Source organism: Gekko japonicus, unplaced genomic scaffold (assembly GCF_001447785.1).
Source record: "Gekko japonicus isolate JY-2015 unplaced genomic scaffold, Gekko_japonicus_V1.1 scaffold1880, whole genome shotgun sequence".
Taxonomy (NCBI): domain Eukaryota; kingdom Metazoa; phylum Chordata; class Lepidosauria; order Squamata; family Gekkonidae; genus Gekko; species Gekko japonicus.
The window spans coordinates 8,255-34,813 of NW_015170943.1; the positions used below are offsets into that span (position 1 = coordinate 8,255).

General features: G+C 47.5%; 1 protein-coding gene across 1 annotated transcript; it reads left to right on the top strand.

Moving 5' to 3' along the window:
• Positions 1–217: 217 nt before the first annotated feature.
• LOC107116862 (interferon regulatory factor 3-like) lies at positions 218–18,987 on the top strand. The gene is made up of 6 exons (XM_015418880.1): positions 218–395; positions 2,297–2,509; positions 7,520–7,735; positions 13,969–14,355; positions 16,601–16,719; positions 18,346–18,987. The coding sequence occupies exons 1-6, from the start codon at positions 218–220 to the stop codon at positions 18,478–18,480; spliced, it is 1,248 nt and encodes a 415-aa protein (XP_015274366.1). The 3' UTR covers positions 18,481–18,987.
• The last annotated feature ends 7,572 nt before the right edge of the window (positions 18,988–26,559 follow it).

Genomic DNA, 26,559 nt, shown 5'->3' on the forward strand with positions numbered 1-26,559 from the left:
AAACTTGGTCTTAAAGGTGCCACTGGACTGTTTTGGACTGGGGGGCCAGGGGGAGTTCTGCAACTTACCTGGCTGCTTCTTGGTCTGACTGAGGGCTGCTGGGAGCAGTGGGTGAGGCTTGTTGCATGTGCCCGCCCCCTGGGCTCTATACTGCCGGAGCTCCGCTCCTGTGCGCTCCTGCAGGAAATGACCCCTGGTTGTAAGTATTGTAATGTGAATGTACGTGTCTTCTACAGCGCAGAATGAAAATGCAACTGGAAACTGCTACCCATGTGGTGCTGACACACTGAAATGGATTGTTCAGCAAGCCGACCTGAAGCAGAGTGAAGTTCAGCAGAAAAAAAAGCAGGTCTCATGGGGCCCTGCCCAAGCTGGAGACACCGGTAATCTTTTTGGTAGGTGTAGTCCAAAATCTTCATGTGCCCACTCTTCAGCACCTGAGTACCACAACCGTCCACTGGTGACCAACTGCTGCACAGTTGCTACTTTAAATCATGCATGCAGTTTATCCTGTCCCAGGGTTTGCCAACACAGTTATACATATTGAATCCATACACACAAGTAACCAAGGACTGTGACACATCAGTCCTATAATGATCACTTTGCACCATGCAGCTACCCAGAATATAAGGAACTATGGTATACTGAACATATACCGGGGCACGTAGTCAGAGAGTGTAGGAGTTGGAAAGGACCTTGCATCTTCTTCTTCCTTTTTTTTTTTTAATGGAGCTTGTTCCTTGTGAGAATTTTCAGACCGGACAGGCAACTCCTTGGTTGGCTGCAGGGGTCGTTTTGTCGAAAAAGAGGTGCAGGAGCTCATTAGCATAATGCATTAGCATAACTTATTTGCATATGCCACCGCCCCTGACATCACCGGAAGTGTGTCAGAAGGTACTGCTCAGGCTCCACTGGAATGTTTTGGATTGCTAGCTATGGGGGGGGGAACGCTCAGATCTGCCCACACAGAGGAGGGAGAGCTTGTACCTGAAGGTGGGACGGGGGGGGGCTCTGCAACTTACCTGGCTGCTCCTTGCTCCTCATGGCCCGACTGAGGGCTGCTGGGAGCAGGGGGCGGGGCTCCCCCTGGTCTTACTGCCAGAGCTCCACTCCTGTGCGCTCCTGCACAAGGTATCTAGACCCCCCCCCCCAATAGGCCACCCTCAGCCATACCTAATTACCGCTTTTAAGTCTTGGCCTAACAACTGGCCCCACCCCCTGAACCTTTCTCCTGTTCCGTGGCCAGCCCACTCTGGCCCATGCATGCACAACCGCAGCCCTTCCCCAGCCAGTGAGCCACCCTCACGCCACATTAGGCATATCAGCCCAGACTCGGCCCACCGTTCTCCCCCGATCCCTGACTCTGTCCTGCCTCGTCCCTCCGGGCCAGCCCAATGTCTCTCCAGCCACGTTCCACCGGGACCAGACTTGCCTGGCTGTCACAAAAACATCTCTTCTTTTACTTGGCCTAGCGTGAGGTAAAAAGAGGGTGGTCAAGTGGAAAAGGTGGAGTAGAGCCATACAATTTGGACCTCAAGCAGCTAGACATAGTTTAAGTGCCCGCAGTGTTCCCTCTAAGCTGAGTTAGTGTGAGCTAGCTCACAGTTATTTAGTCTCCGGCTCACACATTTTTGTCTTAGCTCAGACAGGATGGCTCCAGAGCAAGCTAATTTATGCAGTAGCCAAATTGCTCACTCACAACTTTAATGCCAGTAGCTCACAAAGTAGAATTTTTGCACACGAGACTCCACAGCTTAGAGGGAACATTGGTGCCCAGGTATAGAAGGTGAGGGGAACAACTCCTTGATGCACTAAGGTAAAGGTTTCCCTCGCTCGAAAGCCAGTCGAATCCGACTCTAGGGATGCGGTGCTCTCTGTTTCCAAGCCAAAGAGCCAGCGCTGTCCAAAGACATTTCTGTGGTCATGTGGCCGGCATAACTAAATGCCGAGGCGCACGGAACGCTGTTACCTTCCCACCAAAGCGGTACCTATTTATGTACTTGCAATGTCTTGCTTTCGAACTGCTGGGGCCAGAGACGGGAGCTCACTCTGTCATGCGGCGCTCAGGTCTCGAACTGTCGAACTACTGACCTTCAGGTCTGCAGTCAGCATCTTAACTACTTGAGCCATGGCAGCTTCTCCTTTATGCACTACTTTTATCTAAGAGTTGCCTGAGGGCACACCCTTCCGATCATGTGTTTGGTTGTCCTGTACGCGTTCTGTCTCCAGGATGTTTTTTTGTGGGAGGAGGTTTCCACTACTGACTGCTCCTCCTCTTTTTTTCCCTTGCTCCCAGAAACGGCATGTGGACGAGACCGTTGTCAGACAGTCCCTCCCGTTGACCAAAATGGCTGCCTGCCAGTAGCCAACGGAGTGCTGAATCAACCTGTGGAGGACAGCTACTATGACCCCATGTCCATCCCAAATGTGAATTCCCAGTCATCGGCCACACTATTGCAGTACATTCAACAAAATGCCATTCCTGGTCAAGATCAGTGTAATAATGTCGGTGAGTAAAGCTGTCTGCGGTCTGACATGTTTTCTGTTTTCTCTTAATTGTGGCGGTGCGGACACTCCTACATAGTAGTTATGTGATGTATATCATTCACATGTGCTCAGAAGTACCAAGGTAATGCTTGGTATATACTAGCTATTTATTTAACGCTGCAGTCTGAAGTGGAACTAGATTTCTTTTGTGTGTGTGTGTGTTTGTGGTGCTCAGAGCTGTACATACTGTGGTGTAAGATGTAGTCAGGGCTGTAATAACTATGGTGAAGGTGAGCCTTGACAGGGAACTCAGCCCACTGGAAGCTGGTGAAGTTAAGAACATAAGAGAAGCCAGTGTTGGATCAGGCCAGTGGCCCCTCCAGTCCAACACTCTGTGTCACACAGTGGCCAGAATTACCAGGTGCCATCAGGAGGTCCACCAGTGGGGCCAGAACTCCAGAAGCCCTCCCACTGTTGCCCCCACCCCACCCGAGGCACCCAGAATACAGAGCATCCCTTGCCCCAGACTGTGAGTTCCTATCTATACCTTGTGGCTAATAGCCACCGATGGATCTCTGCTCTATGCTTATCTCATTCCCTCTTGAAGCCGCCCATGCTTGTAGCCGCCGCCACCTCCTGTGGCCGTGAATTCCATGTGTTCATCACTCTTTGGGTGAAGAAGGACTTAAGAACATAAGAACATAAGAGATGCCAATGTTGGATCAGGCCAAAGGCCCATCCAGTCCAACACTCTGTATCACACAGTGGCCAGAAATACCAGTGCCATCAGGAGGTCCAGCAGTGGGGCCAGGACATTAGAAGCCCTCCCCCTGTTGACCCCCCCCCCAAGCACCAAGGTGACAGAGCATCCCTTGCCCCAGAGTCCCTATCTATACCTTGTGGCTGATAGCCACTGATGGACCTCTGCTCCATATGCTTATCTAATTCCCTTTTGAAGCCGCCCATGCTTGTAGCCGCCACCACTTCCTGTGGCAGTGAATTCCAAGTGTTAATCACTCTTTGGGTGAAGAAGTACTTCCTTTTATCCGTTCTAACCCGACCGCTCAGCAATTTCATGGAGTGCCCACGAGTTCTTGTATTGTGAGAAAGGGAGAAAAGTACCTCTTTCTCTACCTGCTCTTTCCCATGCATAATCTTATAAACCTCAATCATGTCACCCCTCAGTCGTCGTTTCTCCAAGCTAAAGAGCCCTAAGCGCCTTAACCTTTCCTCATAGGGAAAGTGTTCCAACCCTTTTATCATTCGAGTTGCCCTTTTCTGCACTTTTTCCAAAGCTATAATATCCTTTTTAAGGTGTGGTGACCAGAATTGCACACAGTATTCCAGATGTGGTTGCACCATTGATTTATATAGAGGCATTATGATATTGGCTGATCTGTTTACAATACCCTTCCTAATAATCCCCAGCATAGCATTGGCCTTCTTTATTGCAGTCACACACTGTCTCGACATTTTCAGTGAGTTATCTACTACAACTCCAAGATCTCTCTCTTGATCAGTCTCTGCCAGTTCAGACTCCATCAACGTGTATTTATATTTAGGATTTTTGGCTCCAATGTGCATCACTTTGCACTTGGCCACATTGAACCCCATTTGCCATGTTGACGCCCACTCGCCCATCTTTGACAGATCCCTTTGGAGTGCCTCACAATCCTCACTGGTTTTCACCACCCGGAACAACTTCGTATCATCTGCAAATTTAGCCACTTCACTCCTTACTCCCAACTCCAAATCATTAATGAACAAGTTAAAAAGCAGTGGACCAAGTACTGATCCCTGCGGTACCCCACTGCTTACCCCCCTCCACTGAGAGAACTGCCCATTTATACTCACTCTCTGTTTTCTATTAATTAGCCAGTTTTTGATCCATAAAAGGACTTGCCTTTTATCCCATGATTTTTGAGCTTACTTAGGAGCCTTTGATGAGGAACTTTATCAAAAGCTTTCTCAAAAGCTTCAAAAGCTTGCTTTTATCCGTTCTAACCCGACCGCTCAGCTTTGTTATCGTGTCTTGTCTCTAAGCCGGGGGAAGGGGCTCCTGACTCCAAGCCAGGGCTCTTTTCGTAGCAGGAACTCCTCTGCATATTAGGCGACACACACCCTAATGTAGCCAATCCTCCAAGAGCTTACAAAGCTCTTCTCACAGGGGGCACTGTAAGCTGTTGGAGGATTGGCTACATTAGGGGTGTGTCACCTAATATGCAAAGGAGTTCCTGCTACAAAAAGAGCCATCCATCTATCTATCCATCTAGCATCTATCTAGCATCCATATTGCTACTAAGGAGGACAGCAGTGCTTGCTAGGGCATTTTAAGGCCATTGTCAGCTCTGTATTGGTGGGCTGCCCCCTCCCATTTTTGTTTCTACACTGCACAACGTTCCGTCTTCCTCTTGTGTTTACTTCCTCAAACATACATGTGATTTGAAATTTCTTTGTTGGATCTTTAAAATCAAGTTCATGGGATGGGATCCAGCACAGGATGTTGTCCTTACAGCCTCCCTTCTAATGCTGTCTGAAATGCTCCCCGAATGCAGCGGGCGGACGGGGGGGTGGGGGTGCGTTGGGGCTGCATCCAGACGGGGGAAGTGAGAAAGTTGTGATCTGCCAGGCAGAAGTCCTCCTGCACGTGGAAACGCTGAGCAGGACCCAAACCACCATTGCCAAGAAACGCCTAAGCAGCCTCACTTACTTTTGGATAGCAAAGAAGCATTGCTTGGTTTTAAGCAATAAGTCTCAGTGTGAGCCACTTTGGTGTAGTGGTTAAGTGCGTGGACTCTAATCTGGGAGAACCGGGTTTGATTCCCCACTCCTCCGCTTGCACCTGCTGGATGACCTTGGGCAAGCCGTAGTTCTGATAAGAGCTGTCCTTGAAAAAGAGCAGTTCTGGAAAAAGCTTTCTCAGCCCCACCTACCTCATAGAATCATAGAACGTTAAGAGTTGGAAGGGACCTTACAGGTTATCTAGTCCAACCCCCTGCACTCTGCAGGAGCATAGCCGAAAGATAGCCCTACAACATACCTGAAAGATGGTCGTCCAGCCTCCGCTTGAAAACGTCCAGCGAAGGAGCATCCACCCCCTCCCGAGGCAGACTGTTCCACTGCTTAACCACTCTTACAGTTAGGAAGTTTCTCCTGATATTTAGCCGGTAACGACTCTCTTGTAATTTCCACCCATTAGATCTAGTCTTTCAATCCAGAGCATGAGAGAATAGATCTGCTCCATCTTCTACGCGACAGCCCTTCAAATACTTGAAGACTGCAATCATGTCCCCTCTAAGCCTTCTCTTTCCCAGGCTAAACATACCCAACTCTTTCAGCCTTTCCTCATAAGACTTGGATTCCAACCCTCTCATTATCCTGGTTGCCCTCTTCTAGACACGCTCGAGCTTGTCAACATCCTTCCTAAAATGTGGTGCCCAAAACTGGACACAGTACTCCAGGTGAGGCCTGAGTCCATAGCAGAATAGAGCGGAACTAACACCTCCCATGATCTGGACGCAATGCTTCTGTTAATGCATCCTAAGATTGCATTAGCTTTCTTCACAGCCACATCGCACTGCAGGCTCATGTTTAGCTTGTGATCAACGAGAACACCTAGATCCCTTTAACATGTGCTGCTGTCAAGCCAAGTCCATCCCATGGATTTTTTGTACCTAAGTGTAGGACTTTGCACTTCTCTCTATTGAAATTAATTTTATTTGTCTTGGCCCACTGTTCCAGCCTATCTAGATCATTTTGAATCCTGACTCTGTCTTCTCTGACTCTATCTCACAGGGTGTCTGTTGTGGGGAGGGGAAGGGAAAGGAGTTTGTAAGCCGCTCTGAGACACCTTTGGGTAGTGAAGGGCGGGGTATAAATCCAATCTCCTCCTCTTCTTCTTGTCTGTTCTGGAGAGAGATGCTTCCAGACTCTTTCCAACTTTGTGTATCCAGTTGAAGTGAAGGGATCTCGGGTAATGTGGGGCTTTCAAGGCACGCGGCATGTGCTATATCACTGATAACGTTATGGTTTCTTTCCTAAAGGGATTCAAACATCCTGTCTGCAGTGATCTCTGGGGTTTTTCCCCCCCAGTAACAGGCAGCTACAAGACAGCCTGTGACGTCCTCCTTATTGGGGAGGACTAGTTTCCCTTTAAAAGTTCTCTTTATTTTGTTCTACTGGGCAGATTCTGCTGCCACCAGGAAATTTTAAGGATTTCCAAACCTTTATGCTTCTACTGTTGCTCTTTTTAGTTTGGTAGACCGTGTTCAAGGCTTACAAGGAACTTTGTGGTCCTGAGAAGTATTTCATTCAGAGGTGGTATAAACTTAAATAAAAGAGGATTTATTGAAATAAATACTAAATAAGAGGGTGATACAATGTAACTAGTAATGTGTAAATGATGTACAATTTCTTTGGTATCACACTCGACCTTTTCTCTCACTGACAGGGATCTTTTCATGTAACTTTGTAACACGTTTATCTCAATGCCTTATATGTTCACTGTTTCACTCCAGTTGGTTATGACTCTCAGACTTTCCTTTAACTTTACTTCATTTAAACTTTACTTTACTTTTCCCTATACATTTAGCTTTCAGCTCTCTTTCTCTTTCTCACTGAACAACCGCAGCTGTCCACTTCTAACTGCTTCAACACAGAACTGCTTGTCTACATCAACTGTCAACTTGTAACTGAAACTCCTTTTAAAAAAAAAAAAAAAAGAATTTATTTATGGAAAAAACTTGTAACTGAAACTCCTGACTGACTCACATACTCATCCATCCAGATTCACTTCCAAAACCCCTCCCCCTCACTGTCAACCACCAATCATACCACACTTGCCTCTCTCAACCACTCTAGTCTATCTACCACAGCCATGCAACCAAACTTTTAAAGAGACACACACGCACAAAAACAAGGAATCATTACACAGGCGCTTTGTGTTTCACTTTGCCCAGTGGGGATTATTGGTCATAGTAATGGTTATGCTACATTGCGTCATGGTATTTAAGAAGTTCCTGTTCTGTATTAGGGGAAACACCATACGATGGCAGTTGCTTCATCCCACATGTTTTTGTGAATGAGGAGCCTCAGGGAAATGGCGTGATGAACAACGCAGCTAGGAACGACTATCAAATGCCAGCAAACCAGCAAGCCATAATAGAGCAGAACCTGCTTGTACCTCCCACTGTCCCTTGCCCAGCAGAACAGCCCCTTCTCAACGTTCCTCCACTGCAGAACAATGAAGGTCAGTGAATGCTTCCTCCCTCGCTTGAAATATGGGCTCAGGAGGGCCTGGTGGGACTCCGCTGCTGAGCTGGACGGGGTGTGAAGGATCCCAGTGTGGGTGCAGCGGATACGCGCAGGCATGCCCCCCCCGGCCACGCTGAGCCAGGCAGCCCTCAGACGAAGAGGGGCAGGCGGGCGCAGCCCTGCTGGAGAAGGACTCTGGCGAAGGGGGGAACCGCCTTGGGGGCATCCCGGTGGGTGTGTGCCGGGGGGGGCTCTCTCGTGGCGGACCCTGCTGCCCGGCTCCTTTGCACCATGGGGACGCGGCGGGTCCTGTTCCCAGGCAAAAATGCCACCCCCTCGCCCACCCGCCAGCGGGCCAGGGCAGGGCGGGGGAGGACCCCGGCTAGCGGGGGGGGGGAGGAAGCACAAAGCGGTAGGGATGGTGCAGCCCACCCAGAGAGAGAGGGAGGGAGGGAGCTGAGTCGGCCAGGTCCTCCTGCTTCCCACTCCCTGCTTGGCCCGCGATTTACTACCCTGTTTTCTGCCGCCGCCGGCTCTTGGGAGCATAGATTGAGCGGGTGGGGGCAGGCAGCCTCCTTAACACCGCTCTGCAGGTGGGGCCTGGGGGCTTTTCTGTGTTTGCAGCGCCGCCGCCAAATCTGCCACCAGCCCGGAGGCCAGAGAAGCCCGGCAGACAGCGGCAGGAAGAGGCAGGCTCTCTGGCCCCCCTGTCTCCACCTGGCCTTTGCTCCGCTGTCTTCCCAAACCCACAGCTGGAACAGAAACACCCCTCTGCATGGCATGCGGCTGCCACTTCCACTTTGATTGTTGGATTTTGTGGCAGCGTCAGGACTTCAGCCAAGTGGGGCCTCTGGAATGCGCCCTCGGAAGCCTTTTCCGGTGGGCGCACGGGGGGGGGGGCGCCAGAAGGTAGCCTCACCTAGGATACGAAAAAAACCTTGAGCCGGCCCTGCCCCCTGATCTGCAAAGAGCATTCATGTTAGCTCGTTTTAATGTTCTCCCTTCTGCTGTATTGTACGGGAGGTTCAAGAAGACCCCATACTCGTCTAGGTTTTGTGCCTGTGGCTTGGGCGAGACTGAAAGTATCGAACACGTTCTCCTGTATTGTTCCTTTTACTGTGATATCTGCGCTATGTTTCTAGAACCTCTTTATCACAGTCAAGTAGGGTAATCTGATGACTATAAGATCGTTTCATTATTATCTTCCCGTAATCCTGAGATCATAGAATCTGTAGCTAAATTTCTCTGTTGTGCTATCAAGAGAAGATTGTTTCAATTGCAAGGGCAAAGGACGTATCCTTGTCTCCCTGCCGTATGTTCTGTCAATATGCCAATAAAGGTTCTGATTGATTGACAGACATCTGTCTGGACGGAGCACAACTGGGGCTGAGGAAGAAGTGTTGCTTATGCTATTGTGTGAATGGCTGTGAACAGAACTGGCCCGGTTGCTGCTTGGAAGGGCCTGGGCATAGAGATGTAAAATTTCTGGAAATTTTGAAGCACGGAAAAAAACTTGTTTTTTTTCCATTTTCCCCTGGGAAAAAACATAAATTTTTGGAAAAATTCAAAAAAAATTGCTACATTAGCACTTATTTTTTCTTTTCCAGATTGAAAGTCATTCTGTTACTTTAGGAACATAAAATATGATTATGGACATTTTTACTTGGCATGAAATGATCACAACTAGCATATTAAAAATATAGTGTATCCAAACAATTATTACAAACAGGATACCCACCCACATGCAAAAACGAAACTGAAACCTTTTTCTTTTCTCGTGACAATAGCACCTCCTAAAGGAAGAAATGCATCTTGTTCTTGCATTGGAGAGTTCAGTTTGTAACCTAGGACTTGCTTGTCCTCAGTGCACAGAAATTAGATCAATCTGATACCATACATATTTTTTAGAAATGATTTTGAAAATATTTGAACACCTTGTCTTAAAGTATTTTATTCATAATGTTAAAATAGAATGTTCCATAATCTTTTTTCTTTTCTTTTTTCAATTTTTTGGAAGAAAAACAAAAAAGGCTTCAGGAAAAAAATGGGGGGAAATGTTTTCCCCCCAAATTTTTCCGGGTTTTTTTTCTGGCCCTTCACATCTCTACCTGGGCATGGCCTGCTTTCTGTCTTAAAAGGCAATGTGTGGAGTGTCCCAGTACTTGGGGGTTTAAATACTTCCTGTGCCAGCTGCTTCCAAAGTTCTCATTTAAGGTGACCTTTAAGGTGACCGTCATCCCCAAGGGCTACACCTGATGAGACACAGCAGCCATAAGGTACCCAAACCTGATTAGAAAAGAACACGGGGAGAGTAATGCCCCTGATCCTATTCTTCTAATCTTCACTGAAGTGCTGCTTGGAAGGTATACCAACAGACCACAGGAACTATGTGTATGTGGTACCGCAGTGGAAGATCTATTTCATTACATTATGGTCTGTCCTTTATACTCAGGCCTAAGAAGTAGATTCCTATCTGGAATTTTAAGCCAACTTTGCAACTTACCTGACAATGAAAGGTTGGTTTTCCTCTTGCCGGACATGTATCCCCTGGTTACTCGCAAGGTGGCGCTTTTTGCGCTTGCAGCCGGAAAAGTTAGATCCAAGGTGGTTTCTAGTTGTCTAACATAGAGCTACATAGAGCTACAAAACTGGTTTTAAAACTTTGATTGTTTTATTGTTGAAATGTTATACAGTCTTATTCCTGAAAGCTTTGTTTTTAGAGCAGTACTTTTGAACCTTAAATTTATATTGTGTACATTTTGTATTGTAACGGCCTACGGCCATATGCAATACATTTACTTACTAGCAGGGGTCATTTCCTGCGGGAGTGCACAGGAGCGGAGCTCCGGCAGTAAGGAGCCCAGGGGGCGGGCACATGCAAGAAGTCCCACCCCCTGCTCCCAGCAGCCCTCAGTCGGGCCACAAGGAGCAAGAAGCAGCCAGGTAAATTGCAGAGCCTCCCCCCCCACCTGCCTTCAGGTACAAGCTCTCCGTCCTCTGTGAGGGCAGATCTACACATTCCCCCCCCCCCCCCCCTACCAACCAAAAACAGTCCAGTGGCACCTTTAAGACCAAGTTTTATTCAGGTACAAGCTCTCCCTCCTCTGCAAGGGCAGATCTGCACGTTCCCCCCCCCCCAATAGCTAGCAATCCAAAACAGTCCAGTGGAGCCTGAGCGGTGGGTGTTCCCTTCTGACACACTTCCGGTGATGTCAGGGGGTGTGGCATATGCAAATAAGTCATGCTGATGAGTCATGCTAATGAGCTCCTGCACCTCTTTTGCTACGAAATGACCCCTGCTTACTACTGTTCTTCCAATCTTAAACCCCACCACCAATGTTCCCTCTAAGCTGTGGAGTCTTGTGAGCAAAAATTCTCCTTTGTGAGCTACTGGCATTAAAATTGTGAGCAAGTTGATTTGGCTACTGCATAAATTAGTCTGCTCTGGAGCCATTCTTCCTGAGCTAAGACAAAAATGTGTGAGCCAGAGGCTAAAAACCTGTGAGCTAGCTCACACTAACTCAGCTTAGAGGGAACATTGCCCACCACCACCAGCTGCGTTGTCTCATGGTGCTTGGTTAATGGGAAATGCTGTGAGGAGGGGGAAGATGCTAGATGAGAAAGAAGGCGTTGAGAGTAAAGGTAAATGTCCCTGCACCGACTTTGAAATGTGGGGGTGGGGGTGGGGAGACAGCAGGACATCCAGTCACAGGTCTCTTGGAATCTTGCGCGAGAGGAAGGATCGATCTAGATGGCAGCTTCCGGGATTGCTTCTGAGAGCTGAAAAGGATACTCGCTGTAAAAGAGGTTGCCAGGAGTTCTTCCTTTTGGTCTTTACCACTGTTAAGTTGCTCGCTTAACAAAGCAGTCGGAGAGTGATTCAGCAAGAACACAACTTTATTCTTCCACTCGAACACAACTCCAACACGGATCAACGTCTGATAGCCAGAACAGCCTTTACATTGCAGCTGTCCTGCTTTTAAACATTCCCGGCTAATGTAGCCACACCCACTGTACAGATACCAACCAATAAGGTTGTTCACATAAGGACCAATCACGGATCTTCCCGCTCAGGGAGCTTGCTAGAAGGTGATTGGTTAGGTGTTCCCTGGGCTAGTAACACAATTGGATGGATTTGGATCCTAGCCCAGGACGAAGCTTTACATTATACTTCAATTGGATGTTTCACAACATATCATGCATTCAAGGCAGCTTTGAATACACTACAACCACTCATGCAAATCTGCACACGCAAATATGCCCAGAGTCCTTTAGACCTCGCTTATGTCTGCCTGGGCACGGGAACAGTCTCACTGTGCCTTGAAGAGCTGCTGCTGGTTGCTGACATTTCAGTTCAGCTGCTGTGCCTTTGCTAAATGGAGACATGATTCTCTCTTCCATACGCTCCCAATAGCTTTCGTAACTGGAAGGTTCCTGTTAGAGATCTGTGGGTTTTTTGTTTTTTTAAAAAAACTTTTTAAACGCTTTGGTTGCTAAATTGCAGCTCATGTGGAATTTAGTAACTTCAACGGAATGCGGAGTAAACATTTCTGCCATCACTGTTGTAGAGGAATTTGCCGTTGATCTTTTTCGGCTTCAGGCCGAATCACCCAGTCCACGGTCCTTGTGTCCTGTCGGGAAATGTGCCCTGGGAGTCTTGTGCTCATAACGTGAGCATGGATGCAACTTGGATTGGGACAGTGAGGAGGACAAGCGTTTAACCTACATGTGCACAAACGGCACCGTTTTCCAGACATGAAACGTTTCCCGGAAGCTGCTGTTTGCTCCATTCGGGAAACGGGTGTGTACTGATGGGCCGCATGCAGGCTTCCCCAGGGAGACAAATAGTGGCTCCTTGGGGCTGTTTCAGGTCAGGGGAGATGGTGTGGGGTAAAGTTGCCAGGTTCAGGCTGGGAAACTCCTGGAGATTTGGGTATGGATCCTGGGGAGGACAGGGACCTCAGTGGGGTACAATACCATAGAGTCCACCCTCCAAAGCATCCATTTTCTCCAGGGGAACTGATCTCTGCAGTCTGGAGATGAGCTGTAATTCCAGGGGATCTGCAGGCCCCACCTGGAGGCTGGCATCCCTAGTGTGGGGGTAAGGAAGGCATAAGTCCCTGTGTGCCATGGTCCCAGTCCATTGAGTCCCAAATATGCCAGGGAATTTAGTTCCAAGCACCAGAACTGGGGGACAAAAGGATTTTGTAACGTGGGGTTAAAGGTAAAGGTTCCCTTGCTCGAAAGCCAGTCGAGTCCGACTCTAGGGTTGCGGTGCTCATCTCCGTTTCAAAGCCAAAGAGCCAGCGCTGTCCGAAGACGTTTCCGTGGTCATGTGGCCGGCATGACTAAACACCAAGGCGCATGGAATGCTGTTACCTTCCCACCGAAGTGGTACCTATTTATCTACTTGCAATGTCTTGCTTTCGAACTGCTAGGTTGGCAGGAGCTGGGACTAGAGACGGGAGCTCACTCCGTCATGCGGCACCTGGGTCTCAAACTGCTGAACTACTGACCTTCCACAGCCTGCAGTTCAGCGTCTTAACCACTTGAGCCACTGCAGCTCCAACGTGGGGTTAGGTGTGACCTAATGGATGCAAGTTTTTTTTTTTTTTTAAAAAGGTTTTGGTTTAGATCCAGGATGCAACATAAACTATTAAAACTTGCCTCGTTCTCTCAGTTTTAGTCTGGCCAGATGTGGCTTCCTGGTTTCAGTGCTGGGTATTTCTTCGTAAATCTTCCACCTTTATTTACGTATCATCTGCCCGTTATTGTTAAAAAAAAAAAAGAGTTGTCCTCAGTCTTCCTATAGCAGCCTTATACTTACTTTGACAAGCCTTTACTGGCATACGTATATACATACAATAGGAAATCAGATTAAATATAGATCAGAAAATACAAAACCATATAGGGTAAAATTGGAGCTACGGCGCAGAAAAACAGCATGAAAGCAGAAAAACCTAGTGGTTACTTATCAGAACGTAGAGCCATAGCACTAAGAAGAAACCTTGCTACTATTTCTGTTATTTCCGTATCGGGATTATCAAGCAAAACCAGAACCTTAAAATCGTCACGAATCTCTGAGAATTGAGCTAATATAGGGTACAGAAGAACCGGGCGGGGCAGCAGCCTTAGAAAATATTGATTTGAACTCGCTGATCTGCTCTTCTCCAGCCCAGCCGCTTTCCAGTTAGACTACAAGAATAAGCACACCCTTGTTTCTTGCAGGGGCTGTCATCTCTCATCTGGGTGTCTCCATCTATTACCGTGGGAGGCTACTGCATGAAACCGAAGTGACCGTGAACAGCTGTATGTTTACCTACAACAAGCATCACCCCTGTGGCCCTGCTTTTGGCAACCCCCAGGTAGTACAGTTTCCAAACCCAGAGGCACTTCCTGATCGGAAACAAGTGAAGCATACCTTGATCCTGCTGCAGAAAGCAGGCCTACTGCTGTATGAAAGGAACCATCAGATATTTGCGAAACGACTGGATGGATGCAAAGTCTACTGGGCGTTCTCTAAGCAGCTGGACAACATAACTCAGCAGTCACAATTCAAATGTTTGATCCGGAATACAGACACGGAGATCTTTGACTACATGCAGTTTTGTCAAGGTGATTCCCTAGAAACGCGCGTTTCCTTTGTGCACACAGTTTTCTTGTTTTTTCTTGTTTTAAAATGGCGGCTATGAGGCTTATCCTTTTTTGGTGTAGTGGTTAAGTGCGCAGACTCTAATCTGGGAGAGCAGGGTTTGATTCTCCACGCCTCCACTTGCACCTGCTGGATGACCTTGGGCAAGCCACAGTTCTGTCAGAGCTGCCCTTGAAAAAGAGCAGTTTCTGCCAGAGCTCTCTCAGCCCCACCGACCTCACAGGGTGTCTGTTGTGGGGAGGGGAAGGGAAAGGAGTTTGTAAGCCGCTCTGAGACACCTTTGGGTAGTGAAGGATGGGTTATAAATCCAATCTCTTATTATTATTATTATTGCTTGCCAAGCAAAACAGCGGGGAGAACATTTGGAGTATGGGTTATTGAACTGGAAGTTTGGCATGCGTCAAACACTGGCCAGTCTTGTTTGTTTGCATATTGCCAGGGCTATCTTTGGGCAGGAACGCACAGGAACGGAGTTCCGGCTGGCTCCCAAGTTGGCCACACCCAGCAGGAACTCATTAGCATAATAGGCCGCATCCAACAGCAAAAACTCATTAGGATTGGCTACATTAGGGGTGTGTGGCCTAACATGCAAAGGAGTTCCTGCTCCAAAAAAAGGCCCTGGGTTTTGACAACAAACAAGGTAAACAGAATAAGAAGCAAAAGGTGGGTGTGGCTGAATTACCACACTTCTGGTAACATGGGGGTGCGGCCTAATATGCTAATGAGCTGTGCTGTCAGGGGTGTGGCCTAATATGCTAACTAGTTCCTGCTGTTGGGTATGGCCTATTATGCTAATGAGTTCCTGCTGGGCTTTTTCTGCAAAAAGAGCCCTGCTTATTGCGGTATATCACTCCATGGAGCAAAGTTTTATTTATCAATTAAAATATTTCTACCCCACTTTTCCTTTTGGCTTAAGTTGGAATCCTCTCTCCAGCCTAAGGGGCCTTCCTCAAAATCAAGTGTCTCTTCCGTTGGAGGAAGGCTGCTCGGTGGGTGGGTGGATTAACCCTACTGTGTTTCTATTGTGCTCTTCTTCCATCATAGGACCCAGGAAGCTTACATAGGATCTCTGAAAGGTGTCGCATCCAGACACTGATCAGACTGATCAGCTACTCTTGTTTCTTTTATTTCTGGGGTCCCTCCTGGGAGAATCTTGCCAATTCCAAAGGACTGTTTCCTGTCAGGGGACTCACTTGGCATTAGATTGAGCCATGGGCATCTCTGATTTATCTACTTGCAATGCCTTGCTTTCGAACGGCTAGGTTGGCAGGAGCTGGAACTAGAGACGGGAGCTCACTCCGTCTTGCGGCACACTCGGGTCTCGAACTGCTGAACTACCGACCTTCCACAGCCTGCAGTTCAGCGTCTTAACCACTTGAGCCACAAACCACCTCTGAATGCCCCTTGCCTCCAAGCCCCACTAGGTGTTGGCACAAGTCATCTTGACTTGATGGCAGAAAACAACAACCGGATTAGCTGATCGTTTCAGGTGGGTAGCCATGTTGACCTGCAGGAGAGGTGCTAGACTTCATTCCAGTAGCCTCTTAAAGACCAGCAAGATTTCTGGGTTTATGAGCTTCCAGGAGTCAAAGCTCCGTTTTTCAGGAGAGACGAAAGGAGCTTTGATTCTCGAAAGGTTATAACCCTAGAAATCTTGCTGGACTGCAAGGTGCGACAGGACTCTTCATATGGATTGGCTGAGAATCATTTCAGCCTTTATTGACGATCTCAGGGCAATTTGGTGTAGTGGTTAAGTGCGCGGACTCTAATCTGGGAGAACCGGGTATGATTCTCCACTCCTCCACTTGCACCTGGCTGGATGACCTTGGGCAAGCCGTAGTTCTGATAAGAGCTGTTCTTGAAAAAGAGCCGTTTCTGTCAAGAACTCTCTCAGCCCTGCCTACCTCACAGGGTGTCTGTTGTGGGGAGGGGAAGGGAAAGGAGTTTGTAAGCCGCTCTGAGACTCCTTCGGGTAGTGAAGGGCGGGGTATGAATCCAATCTCTTCTTCTTCTCTTCTTAAGCTTAAATCTATTTTTGCTGAAATTGACCTACCATATAAATGAGGTAAAAGCCTATATTGGTTAGAATATACAGTCTGTTCTCCCCGGAACCTTACCCGACGTTAACATATGGCTGTAAGAGCCTGCCAGACATTCTAATGGCTTTGTTTTTAAGCCCTAAGGTATTTGTATATTTATTTCCACCAGAACTAAAGGATTTCCATGAGAACCGAAGAGTGACTTCTCCTGACTACACCATCTACCTGTGCTTTGGGCAGCGCTTCTCTGCTGCCAAACCCAAGGAGTCCAAACTAATCTTAGTGAAGGTGAGAAAGAAGAAACCTCTTAAGGTTACAGTGCAAAGTGTTTTCTTTAATTGGGGGGGGGGAGATAGCAATTACCCCATGTTTGAAACTCTTGGAAAGGCTGCAGCTTTCAGGCCTCACCTGGAGTCCTGTGTCCAGTTTTGGGCACCACATTTTAGGAAGGATGTTGACAAGCTCGAGCGTGTCCAGAGGAGGGCAACCAGGATGGTGAGAGGGTTGGAATCCAAGTCTTATGAGGAAAGGCTGAAAGAGTTGGGTATGTTTAGCCTTGGAAAGAGAAGGCTTAGAGGGGACATGATTGCAGTCTTCAAGTATTGGAAGGGCTGTCACATAGAAGATGGAGCAGATCTATTCTCTCTTGCTCCGGATTGCAAGACTAGGGCTAATGGGTGGAAATTACAAGGGAGTCGTTCCCGGCTAAATAGCAGGAGAAACTTCCTAACTGTAAGAGTGGTTGAGCAGTGGAACAGTCTGCCTCGGGAGGTGGTGGATGCTCCTTCGCTGGATGTTTTCAAGCGGAGGCTGGACAGCCATCTTTTGGGTATGTTGTAGGGCTATCTTCCGGCTATGCTCCTGCAGAGTGCAGGGGGTTGGACTAGATGACCACCAAGGTCCCTTCCAACTCTAACTTTCTATGATTCTATGATAAAAGACAGCCGTTAAGAATGAGCAGTAGGCTGTGGATCTGGCCATCGGTGGCCGAGGATTGCTTGAGGAACAGAAAAGAGAGAGCCACGAGCTGTGAATTTAAAAACCAAGGGAAAGCGATTCATGAACATGTCTTCATTACAGACTTCAAAAGTGTTTTGATACTGGTTTTGAGAATGTGCTTAAGGAGTCATTGTTTATGGCCGCTGAGTAGTCTTACAAATGGGTTGCGTACCTGCACAGAGGGGAACAGGCCGAAGCTCTCTCCAGGGTGCTGGCGTTCATTCTGCCTCCCCATGAGCGAGAACGTTGACCCAGGTGCACGATGCCTGGAGGAGTGGGATGTGCGTTCCAGCTCACATTAGCGGCTCACAGACTCTTTGTGGCTGTTATTGCTGGGCTTTTTCTACAAAAAGAGCCCTATTGCATTCCTATCCCTGTTGTTCTGCCTGTGCTGAAACGCTTATCTTTACAGATGTGCTGGAGGAGGATGTATAGTCTAGAAGTCTCCTACGTACCGTGAGAGACTCTTGTTTCTCAGCTTTCGCCACCTAACGGTTTTCTAACTTCACCCGCACGCAGGAGGGTACCTTTTGCTTAACATTTCAACTTTACATTTCAACTTACCTAATTGGCCCATGCCATGGGGGGGGGGGTGCATACGAATACCCTATACCCTAATTGGTTCTGTTGGTTGCCGCCATTCTTAACAGTGCGTATGTTACTGCATCTACAGCTTTGCAATGGAAGTATAACCATTCATAAATGCGTGCACTTTGTTGTCAGCTGTGGGTTCTGACAGTCAGTGGCAGAGTACAAAGTGTTTCATAGACTGTGCGTCTAACATACTGATGAACCTCCTACCGATGGCTCCAGCCCCAGACATCTTTGCCTGTACATATAAAATATTTTGGTGGCCGGGAGGCCAAGTGCTTGAGATTCATAGGTAGAACTAACAGACTTCTGTATGTTTTTCAGTTGGTGCCAACGTACTGCAAAGAGTGGCATGAACTCGTGCTGAGGGAAGGATCCTCATCTTTGAGCAGTGACTCGAGCCTTCAGATTTCCAACAGCCTGGTGGATATGATAGAACAATACCTCATGGATATATAAGGAAGCGCCTTGGATGCTCTGTTCCTGGTGGGCAACTTGACTTGCATGGCTCGGGGAGGGAACTGAGAGAGTGCAATAAGCCCCATGTTGACTGTCCTCACTATTGTCGCCCTATCTAGCTTTGTACCAGTTGATCAGAGGTTAGAAGTACAGGCATTTGTGGGGATGGAGTTGAAAACAGCATTCTCTGTGTTGAGTCCACCCCCCACCCCCCAAATAACATATTGAAACTCCCTGTTAGGTGTCCTCTCTGTGAACGTCTCCATCCCTGCCTTCAGGATGCAGTGGTCTCTTAGGGAATATCACCGCAGGGTGTTCATATTATGGGGAAGGACGTGTCTGCATTTTGAGAAGCATAATGTAGATTCTAACCTGACGTCCAGATGTTTGGGGTATTGCTGAGGGTACCCGAATAAGTGATGCGGTTTTGTACCTCCCATCCCCACCCTGAATGAGTCTGACCAGATGGGTTGAGGAAGGCTTATGATGACGACAATGTATATTTGACCTAGCAAAACTAATCTGGGAGCTGTGTGACTCAGGTGAATTGACCAAAGTTGCATAGGGGGTTTGAAGGGGCGGGGGCGTTGTACTGTTTTGCGTGATTTGTTCACGTGGGGTAATTGAAGCACAGATGGGAGCAAGGATGCTACTCACACCTGGCTGGATGGCCTGGGGCAAGCCATAGTTCTGATGAGCTGTTCTCGAAAAAGAGCAGTTTCTGTCAAGAGCTCTCTCAGCCCCACCTCCCTCACAGGGTGTCTGTTGTGGGGAGGGGAAGGAGCTTGTAAGCCGCTCTGAGACTCCTTTGGGTAGTGAAGGGTGGGGTATAAATCCAATCTCTTCTCTTCTTCTACCTCACAGGGTGTCTGTTGTGGGGAGGGGAAGGAGCTTGTAAGCCGCTCTGAGACTCCTTTGGGTAGTGAAGGGTGGGGTATAAATCCAATCTCTTCTCTTCTTCTACCTCACAGGGTGTCTGTTGTGGGGAGGGGAAGGAGCTTGTAAGCCGCTCTGAGACTCCTTTGGGTAGTGAAGGGTGGGGTATAAATCCAATCTCTTCTCTTCTTCTACCTCACAGGGTGTCTGTTGTGGGGAGGGGAAGGAGCTTGTAAGCCGCTCTGAGACTCCTTTGGGTAGTGAAGGGCGGGGTATAAATCCAAACTCTTCTCTCTCTTCTCTTCTGTTATCATTGTGCAGCCATTGCTGGTTTCACTGCATTAAGCTCAGCGTGTATGAGTACAGCACGTACCTGAAAGCAGGCTTGTGATATCAAGTCTGCCTTACGATCCCTTGTAGGGTTGCACAAGATGCTGGCAGACTTTATCGTAGATCTGCCCCCACGTGCTCTGCCACTGTACTACGTCTGGAAGAGCACAGCCGCCAGGAGAGAGAGTCCTGCCAGCCACAAGTCTAGGAAGGCACTGTCTTTCTTCTAGAAAGCTGCATTCACAAAGGGAGCTGACGGTGCAATCGTACGCTGTCTGTGACCATTGATTTCAGTGGGCTTAGACTGGGCTTCAGTGGGCTCTAAATTGGATTGCACGAGAAGTGTCCTAATTGGGCAGTGAGAGGCGGCAGGGTGGCTGTATTATCTCTGCAGGGCCACAGTGTGTTAAACCTGCCAGTTGTATTTCTGTGGGACACTCAGAAGCCCAGTAGAGTTGTTTGGCGATAGTACAAAATGAATTCCTGAAGATCTTTCCTCTGAGGAAACAGGTTTTGAAACCAACACACTTTAATACCAACTGGAACATTCAGGGAGAAGAGACGGACTAAAAGTGGAATAGCTCCCAATAATACTAGTCTGCCGGGGTCATTTTGTAGAAAAAGAGGTGCAGAAGCTCATTAGCATAACTCATTAGCATAACTTGTTTGGATGTGCCACACCCCCTGACGTCACCGGAAGAGTGTCAGAAGGCAACACCCACCGCTCGGGCGCCACTGGACTGTCTTGGATTGCTAGCTATTGGGGGGGGGGGCGTGCAGATCTGTCCTGGCAGAGGAGGGAGAGCTTGTACCTGAATGAAACTTGGTCTTAAAGGTGCCACTGGACTGTTTTGGACCCGGGGGCCGGGGGCTCTGCAACTTACCTGGCTGCTTCTTGCTCTGACTGAGGGCTGCTGGAAGCAGGGGGTGGGGCTTGTTGCATGTGCCCGCCCCCTGGGCTCTTTACTGCCGGAGCTCCGCTCCTGTGCGCTCCTGCAGGAAATGACCCCTGCTAGTCTGTAAGAAGACAGTGCAGATATTATAGTATTTTTAAAGACTAGAAAGAAATATTTGCTCTTTGAAGTGGAGAATCCCCAGACAGTATGAAGCCAAGTCATACAGGCAACAAAGCCTAAATCTTGTTGTTGTTGTTCAGTCGCACAGTCGAGTCCGACTCTTCGCAACCCTGTGGATTAGATCACGCCAGGCCTAAATCTTAGTTGGAAGCAAATTAGGAAGGACTCTAGAGTGCTGTAGGTATTTCTGGTGGGTTGAAGTTATGTCTTCAGCTGCACAGGGATGAAAAGTCCATCTAGAGATGTTTCTGGCTGTGTTTTAGGGTGAGTATAAATTAATGCTATATAATCAGCAAGGTTTTTTGTTGTTTTTTTAGAAAAATAGCAGTAATTATGGGAAGAGAAATAATAACTTGGTGCCTTTTCAGTACCTTTGCTCTCTGTGTCAGTCTACTTGGAACAGTCATAAATTCCACATGGTAAAACCTTTCTAGAATTTCTTCTGATTCTAAATGCATCACATATCTTTCAGTGCAAAAATTCCTTCCAGAGTTGTGCTGGTTTTAGACTTTAATAATGTGATTTTTTTCCCTGAATGAGTAAGTTGTACAGCCCAACCGAAGGGATCTTTTTTTAAAGATTTGCAAGGCTGAATATCTCCCACAAATTAAATACAGTGGACTTGGGGTTAACACTTATAAGCACTTTGGAGCCCACTGTCAAAGGAATAATAAAAGAAAACAAGCTGTCTGCTACTCTGATATCCTAGAAACAATAAATCCCCCCCCCAAGGGAAAAAAGTGGAAGCAAAGATGCTGCTGAGAAAATGCCTAGAGCTGCTACAAATGCAGCAGTCATTTCCCCCCTAATGTGCAGCTATACATGTTTTGTGTAGTAAGAATTTACTATTTGTGCTATTGAGCTTCGGGAGCCTTCTTGCTGAAAAACAGAAGCTGGTGCTTGCCCACCTTCACTTTATTTTTCCCCTCTGTTATCTTTCCTTCCTTGTCACTGAAACCGATTTCACACAAGAGCTGCGCCTTGGTCGCGCCTCCCTTTGCCCCGTTTCTATTGGTCAATTTCCCACTCAAAGCCGTGCGGCCGCATTTTGACCAGTGGCTTCGCCCGATTTCCCCCCACGATTTCATGATCCTCAAAAAACAGGATCACGAAACCGCGGGGAAAATCGGGCGAAGACGCGGGTCAAAATGCGGCCGTCCGGCTTTGAGTGGGAAATTGACCGATAGAAGCGGGGCAAAGGGAGGCGTGACCGCGGCGCAGCTCTTGTGTGAAATTGGTCTGTGTGTAAACACATGCATATACTGGCTGCTTGCACAGCAGGAAGGAAAAAGAATTCATAGTAAATCCTAGCAAGTCAGAAGAGAACCTTGCGGAAGGGTGTTTGCCACTCCATTCAGAGCACGCACAGTGTCGAAGCACTCCTCTCCACTTAAGAGGATTTATGTGCCAGTTCTTTAGCTAGTGTTCTGGAGTATGCTAAACTACGTCTATGTAGGTGCAGAATCTACAGTATTTAGGATGGCACAGAAACACAAACTACTCAGAGCTCTGTGGAAGAAAACGCTGAAGGCTCTGAGAAGTTAAAAGCAGGCTTCCTGGCTGCTCGCAAATGCACTCCTCATTCCTTTGTATACAGAATTCTGTCTAGTTCAGTATGTGATCTTAATCCTACACCTCCTACTTGGCCTAGAAAGGTAAACGTAAGCCAGCTCTGCCGTCCCTTTATTCTCTCCCCCATAAATCTAATCTGCAGTAGCAACTGAACACTTTCAATGTGGGCAAGATGTGCAAATGATGCCCAAGAAGTCAGTGCTAAACAGGGGTAATTTCCTGCAGGAGTGTACAGGCGCTGAACTCCGGCAGTAAAGACCCCAGGGGGCGGGCACATGCAACAAGCCCCACCCTCTGCTCCCAGCAGCCCTCAGTCAGAGCAAGAAGCAGACAGGTAAGCTGCAGAGCCCCCCCCCCCGGTCCAAAACAGTCCAGTGGCACCTTTAAGACCAAGTTTTATTCAGGTACAAGCTCTCCCTCCTCTGTGAGGACAGATCTGCACGTTCCCCGCCCCCCCCCAAGAGCTAGCAATCCAAAACAGTCCAGTGGAGCCTGAGCGGTGGGTGTTGCCTTCTGACACACTTCCGGTGATGTCAGGGGGTGTGGCATATGCAAATAAGTTATGCTAATGAGCTCCTGCACCTCTTTTTCTATGAGATGACCCCTGGTGCTAAATATGGCTCATGCATAGCTGTTAGGATGCTATTGTGGGTCAGGGTTTCTATGCAAGTGAAATAAACGGGCTGAAGAGCTGCATAGAGCAGCAGAAAATAAGACTACTAGTAACCAACTATTATCACACATACTGTTGCAGTTTAGTTCCCTCTGGGAAGTATTGCGTAGCTTAAAAACACAAAAACATCCAGTGATTTTTTAAATGTAGGAAGGTGTTTGTTCCTGTGACATCCTAGAGAACTTTTGTTGACAGAGCATTGCTACAGCCGTCTGTTCTGGCCTGCTAGACAGCCCCTCGCCTGTTAATTCCTCGATATGACTTAGCAGTCCCTCTTTACTGCGCCTTCGACACCGATGTTAAATGATGGGGCATCTATTTTGAATGAAGATTTGAGGCTTACCAACTGAGTAACTTCTTAGCCACTTGAATATTATTAGTTAAAACAGTTGTTTCCTAGATGCAACTTACGGATTTCAATTGGAACATTCATTTTGATCGCTGGGGAGTTAGCTTTTTATATTCTAATAGGATTTCCCTTTTTTTATGTATTTAAACTCTGTGAGCTCTATAACTTTGAACTTTCCCAAAAAAACCTCACTTATGCTTTCACATTGAACCTTTTAGTATTTAAGCACAAATTTCCAAAGTCTCTTCTGATTGGATTTTTAACGATATCTTTAATTACTGTCTCAATACTATCTGCTTGAGGGTTTTCATGCAAGATTTTGTTCGGTATATCATGCACATAATGCAAATTTGTGTTCAGCCTGATGAGAAATCTCTAAATATTCTTGTAGTTTATGTTGGCTGTCTGGCATCAATGCACTTTTTAAATCTTTGCAAATAAACTGATATTCTGTAATGCTTCCAGAGGTGGGAAGTGTTTATTAGAACAGTATAGTCAAGGAAATAACCATGAAACATTTGAACTGGTCAGCATGATTCAAATGCACACACTCTTCTCCCCCTGAGCCTTTGGGAAGGATTTGTGCCAATGACTTCTCTTGTGCTGCTGCTATTCATTGGCCTGAAAGTTCTGCAGCAAAATAAGTCATGTAATAACTATACAACTGCTATTCTTTAACGAAGCAAAGAAAGATTTAGGTTACCATCAAGCTACTGAATGAGGTTTCAGCCTCAAATCCCAGTCCAAACTCATCTGTCCAAGTGTCTTTAGTGGAAAAAAATGTGAATGGATTACAATTAGGGACATAATATCTATTGCTCTACTATGAAAAAAATCCTCTTTAGTTGATATCATGTTCAGACTTGAAGCATCCTTTCACAATTCATTTCCTGATGGGGTAATTCAACCACCAGTCGTTGGCCAAAAAGGACCTAAAGTAGTTTAGATCGCATCCAAAACCACTGTGCCACACAGATAATTGGAAAAACAGCTCTCATCATTCAACTGTTGTGTCCTCTTTTTGGAAAGCAAACAGCTCTCTCCCGTGGAATATTTTTATAATTTCTGATGCAAGTCAGCATTTCCATCTTCTGGCACAGAAAAGGTGGGGGATCAATTTGGGCTGTTTCAGCATCGGAACCAGAGAAAGTTAACAGCCGCTGGAATCATCTTCCGGTTTCTCCCGACTGTACTCCTTCCTGTTATTGTTCTGCTCCGACCAAAAATCTTGAGCAAAGTCAAAAGGGAATACAAGATAAAATACAAAACAGTAAACATTAAAATACAACACGGTGAATTAAAGCCCATCGCTGTAGCAGCGCAGAGAAACCACGGGTGCTAAAAATTTGAAAAACAGAAAGTGTCATTTCCGGATTGGTGGTTGCTGGCCAAAGAGAGCTCCTGCAGGATTCAACAGGCAGCTGACATTGACTCAGGATAGGTATGATTATCCAGAGGTCTCTGACTGGCATCCATGGATCACAGAATAAGAGGAGGACCTGTCCTTTAGACAGCACCCTGAGAGTTGTTGCTCATAATGGAAACTGGGGGAAATTCTTCCTTATAGGTTCCATGCACCAAGTCTAACATGGGCAACAGTAGCCATGACCTTCAATGAATGGTACATAGTTCATCACAACCACCATCTCCCTGATTTCAAGGGGTCTGAAGCAGTGTTCCCTCTAAGCTGAGTTAGTGTGAGCCAATGTTCCCTCTAAGTTGTGGAGTCTTGTGAGCAAAAACCCTACTTTGTGAGTGACTGGCATTCAAGTTGTGAGCGAGCGATTTGGCTACTGCATGAATCAGTTTGCTCTGGAGCCATCCTTCCTGAGCCAAGGCAAAAATGTGTGAGCCAGAGGCTAAAGAACTGTGAGCTGGTTCGCACTAACTCAGCTTAGCGGGAACACTGGTGTGAGCCAGCTCACAGTTTCTTGGCCTCCAGCTCACAGATTTTTGTCCTAGCTCAGGAAAGAGGGCTCCAGAGCAAGCTAATTGATGCAGTAGTAAAATTGCTCGCTCACAACTTTAATGCCAGTTGCTCACAAAGGAGAACTTTTGCTCACAGGACTCTGCAGCTTAGAGGGAACATTACAGTTACTTTCCCTGGCCTAGGCACACGTCTTCTGCAGCAGCACAAACACTGGGGCTAGTGTGGAGAGACAGACATGATGGGTGGCCATCCATGTGGTGGGCAGCTCTCACATGGAAATGTTTTGAGAGATTCAGACAGTGAAAACGCAACACAGGGTGCAGGACTATGGATACAAAAGCCGGTATGGTACGTAGACTCGCACCAGGGAGACCCACTCTGCCGTGTTCCTCACTGACAGTACAATTTGTCGCAAATCCGGAAGCTGCAGCTAGTGCAGAATGCTGCAGCCAGGCTGTTGATGGGTCACTCTAGGAGGGACCACATTCAGCCTGTGCTGAAAGCGCTGCACTGGCTGCCGATAGCGTACCGGATTCGCTTCAAAGTGCTGGTTCTTACCTATAAAGCCCTATATGGCCTGGGTCCAGCCTACCTGAGGGACCGCCTTTCCCCACATGTTCCCCCAAGAGCACTACGGTCAGGGGCCCAAAATTTGTTGGACATCCCGGGCCCCAAGGATGCTAAATCAGCTGTGGCTAGGGCCAGGGCTTTTTCGGTGGTGGCTCCTACCTGGGGGAAGGAGCTCCCGGGGGAGATCCGGGCCCTGCGGGACCTTATGCAGTTCCGCAGGGCCTGCAAGACGGAGCTCTTCCGCCAGGCTTTTGAGTAGGAGCCGCCGCCCCACTATACCGTCACCGCCATTGCACCTAGAGGACGTTGCGAGGCCCTGAGGAAGAGCTTGGGAATGGTCAGAAGATTCTGGAGAAGAACTGAGCTGAGCCATCTTGGACTTATGTTTAATAATTGATTGAGCACCACTGTTTTAATGTTGGATGTTTTTATTATGTATCATATGTTTTAATTGTGGCTCGGTTTTGCCTTGCCTCTGTGAGCCGCCCTGAGCCCATTGGGGAGGGCGGGATATAAATGTAATAAATAAATAAACCAATCCTAAACAGTGCTGCACCATTTGAAGTCCATTGAAGTCACTAGGCTTAGAAGGATGCAGTTCTGCTAAGGATTACACTGAAAATTGTCTTGGACCATTCACTGTCACGCAACACTCCCTATGCTGTGGAGTCTTGTGAGCAAAAATTCTACTTTGTGAGCTGCT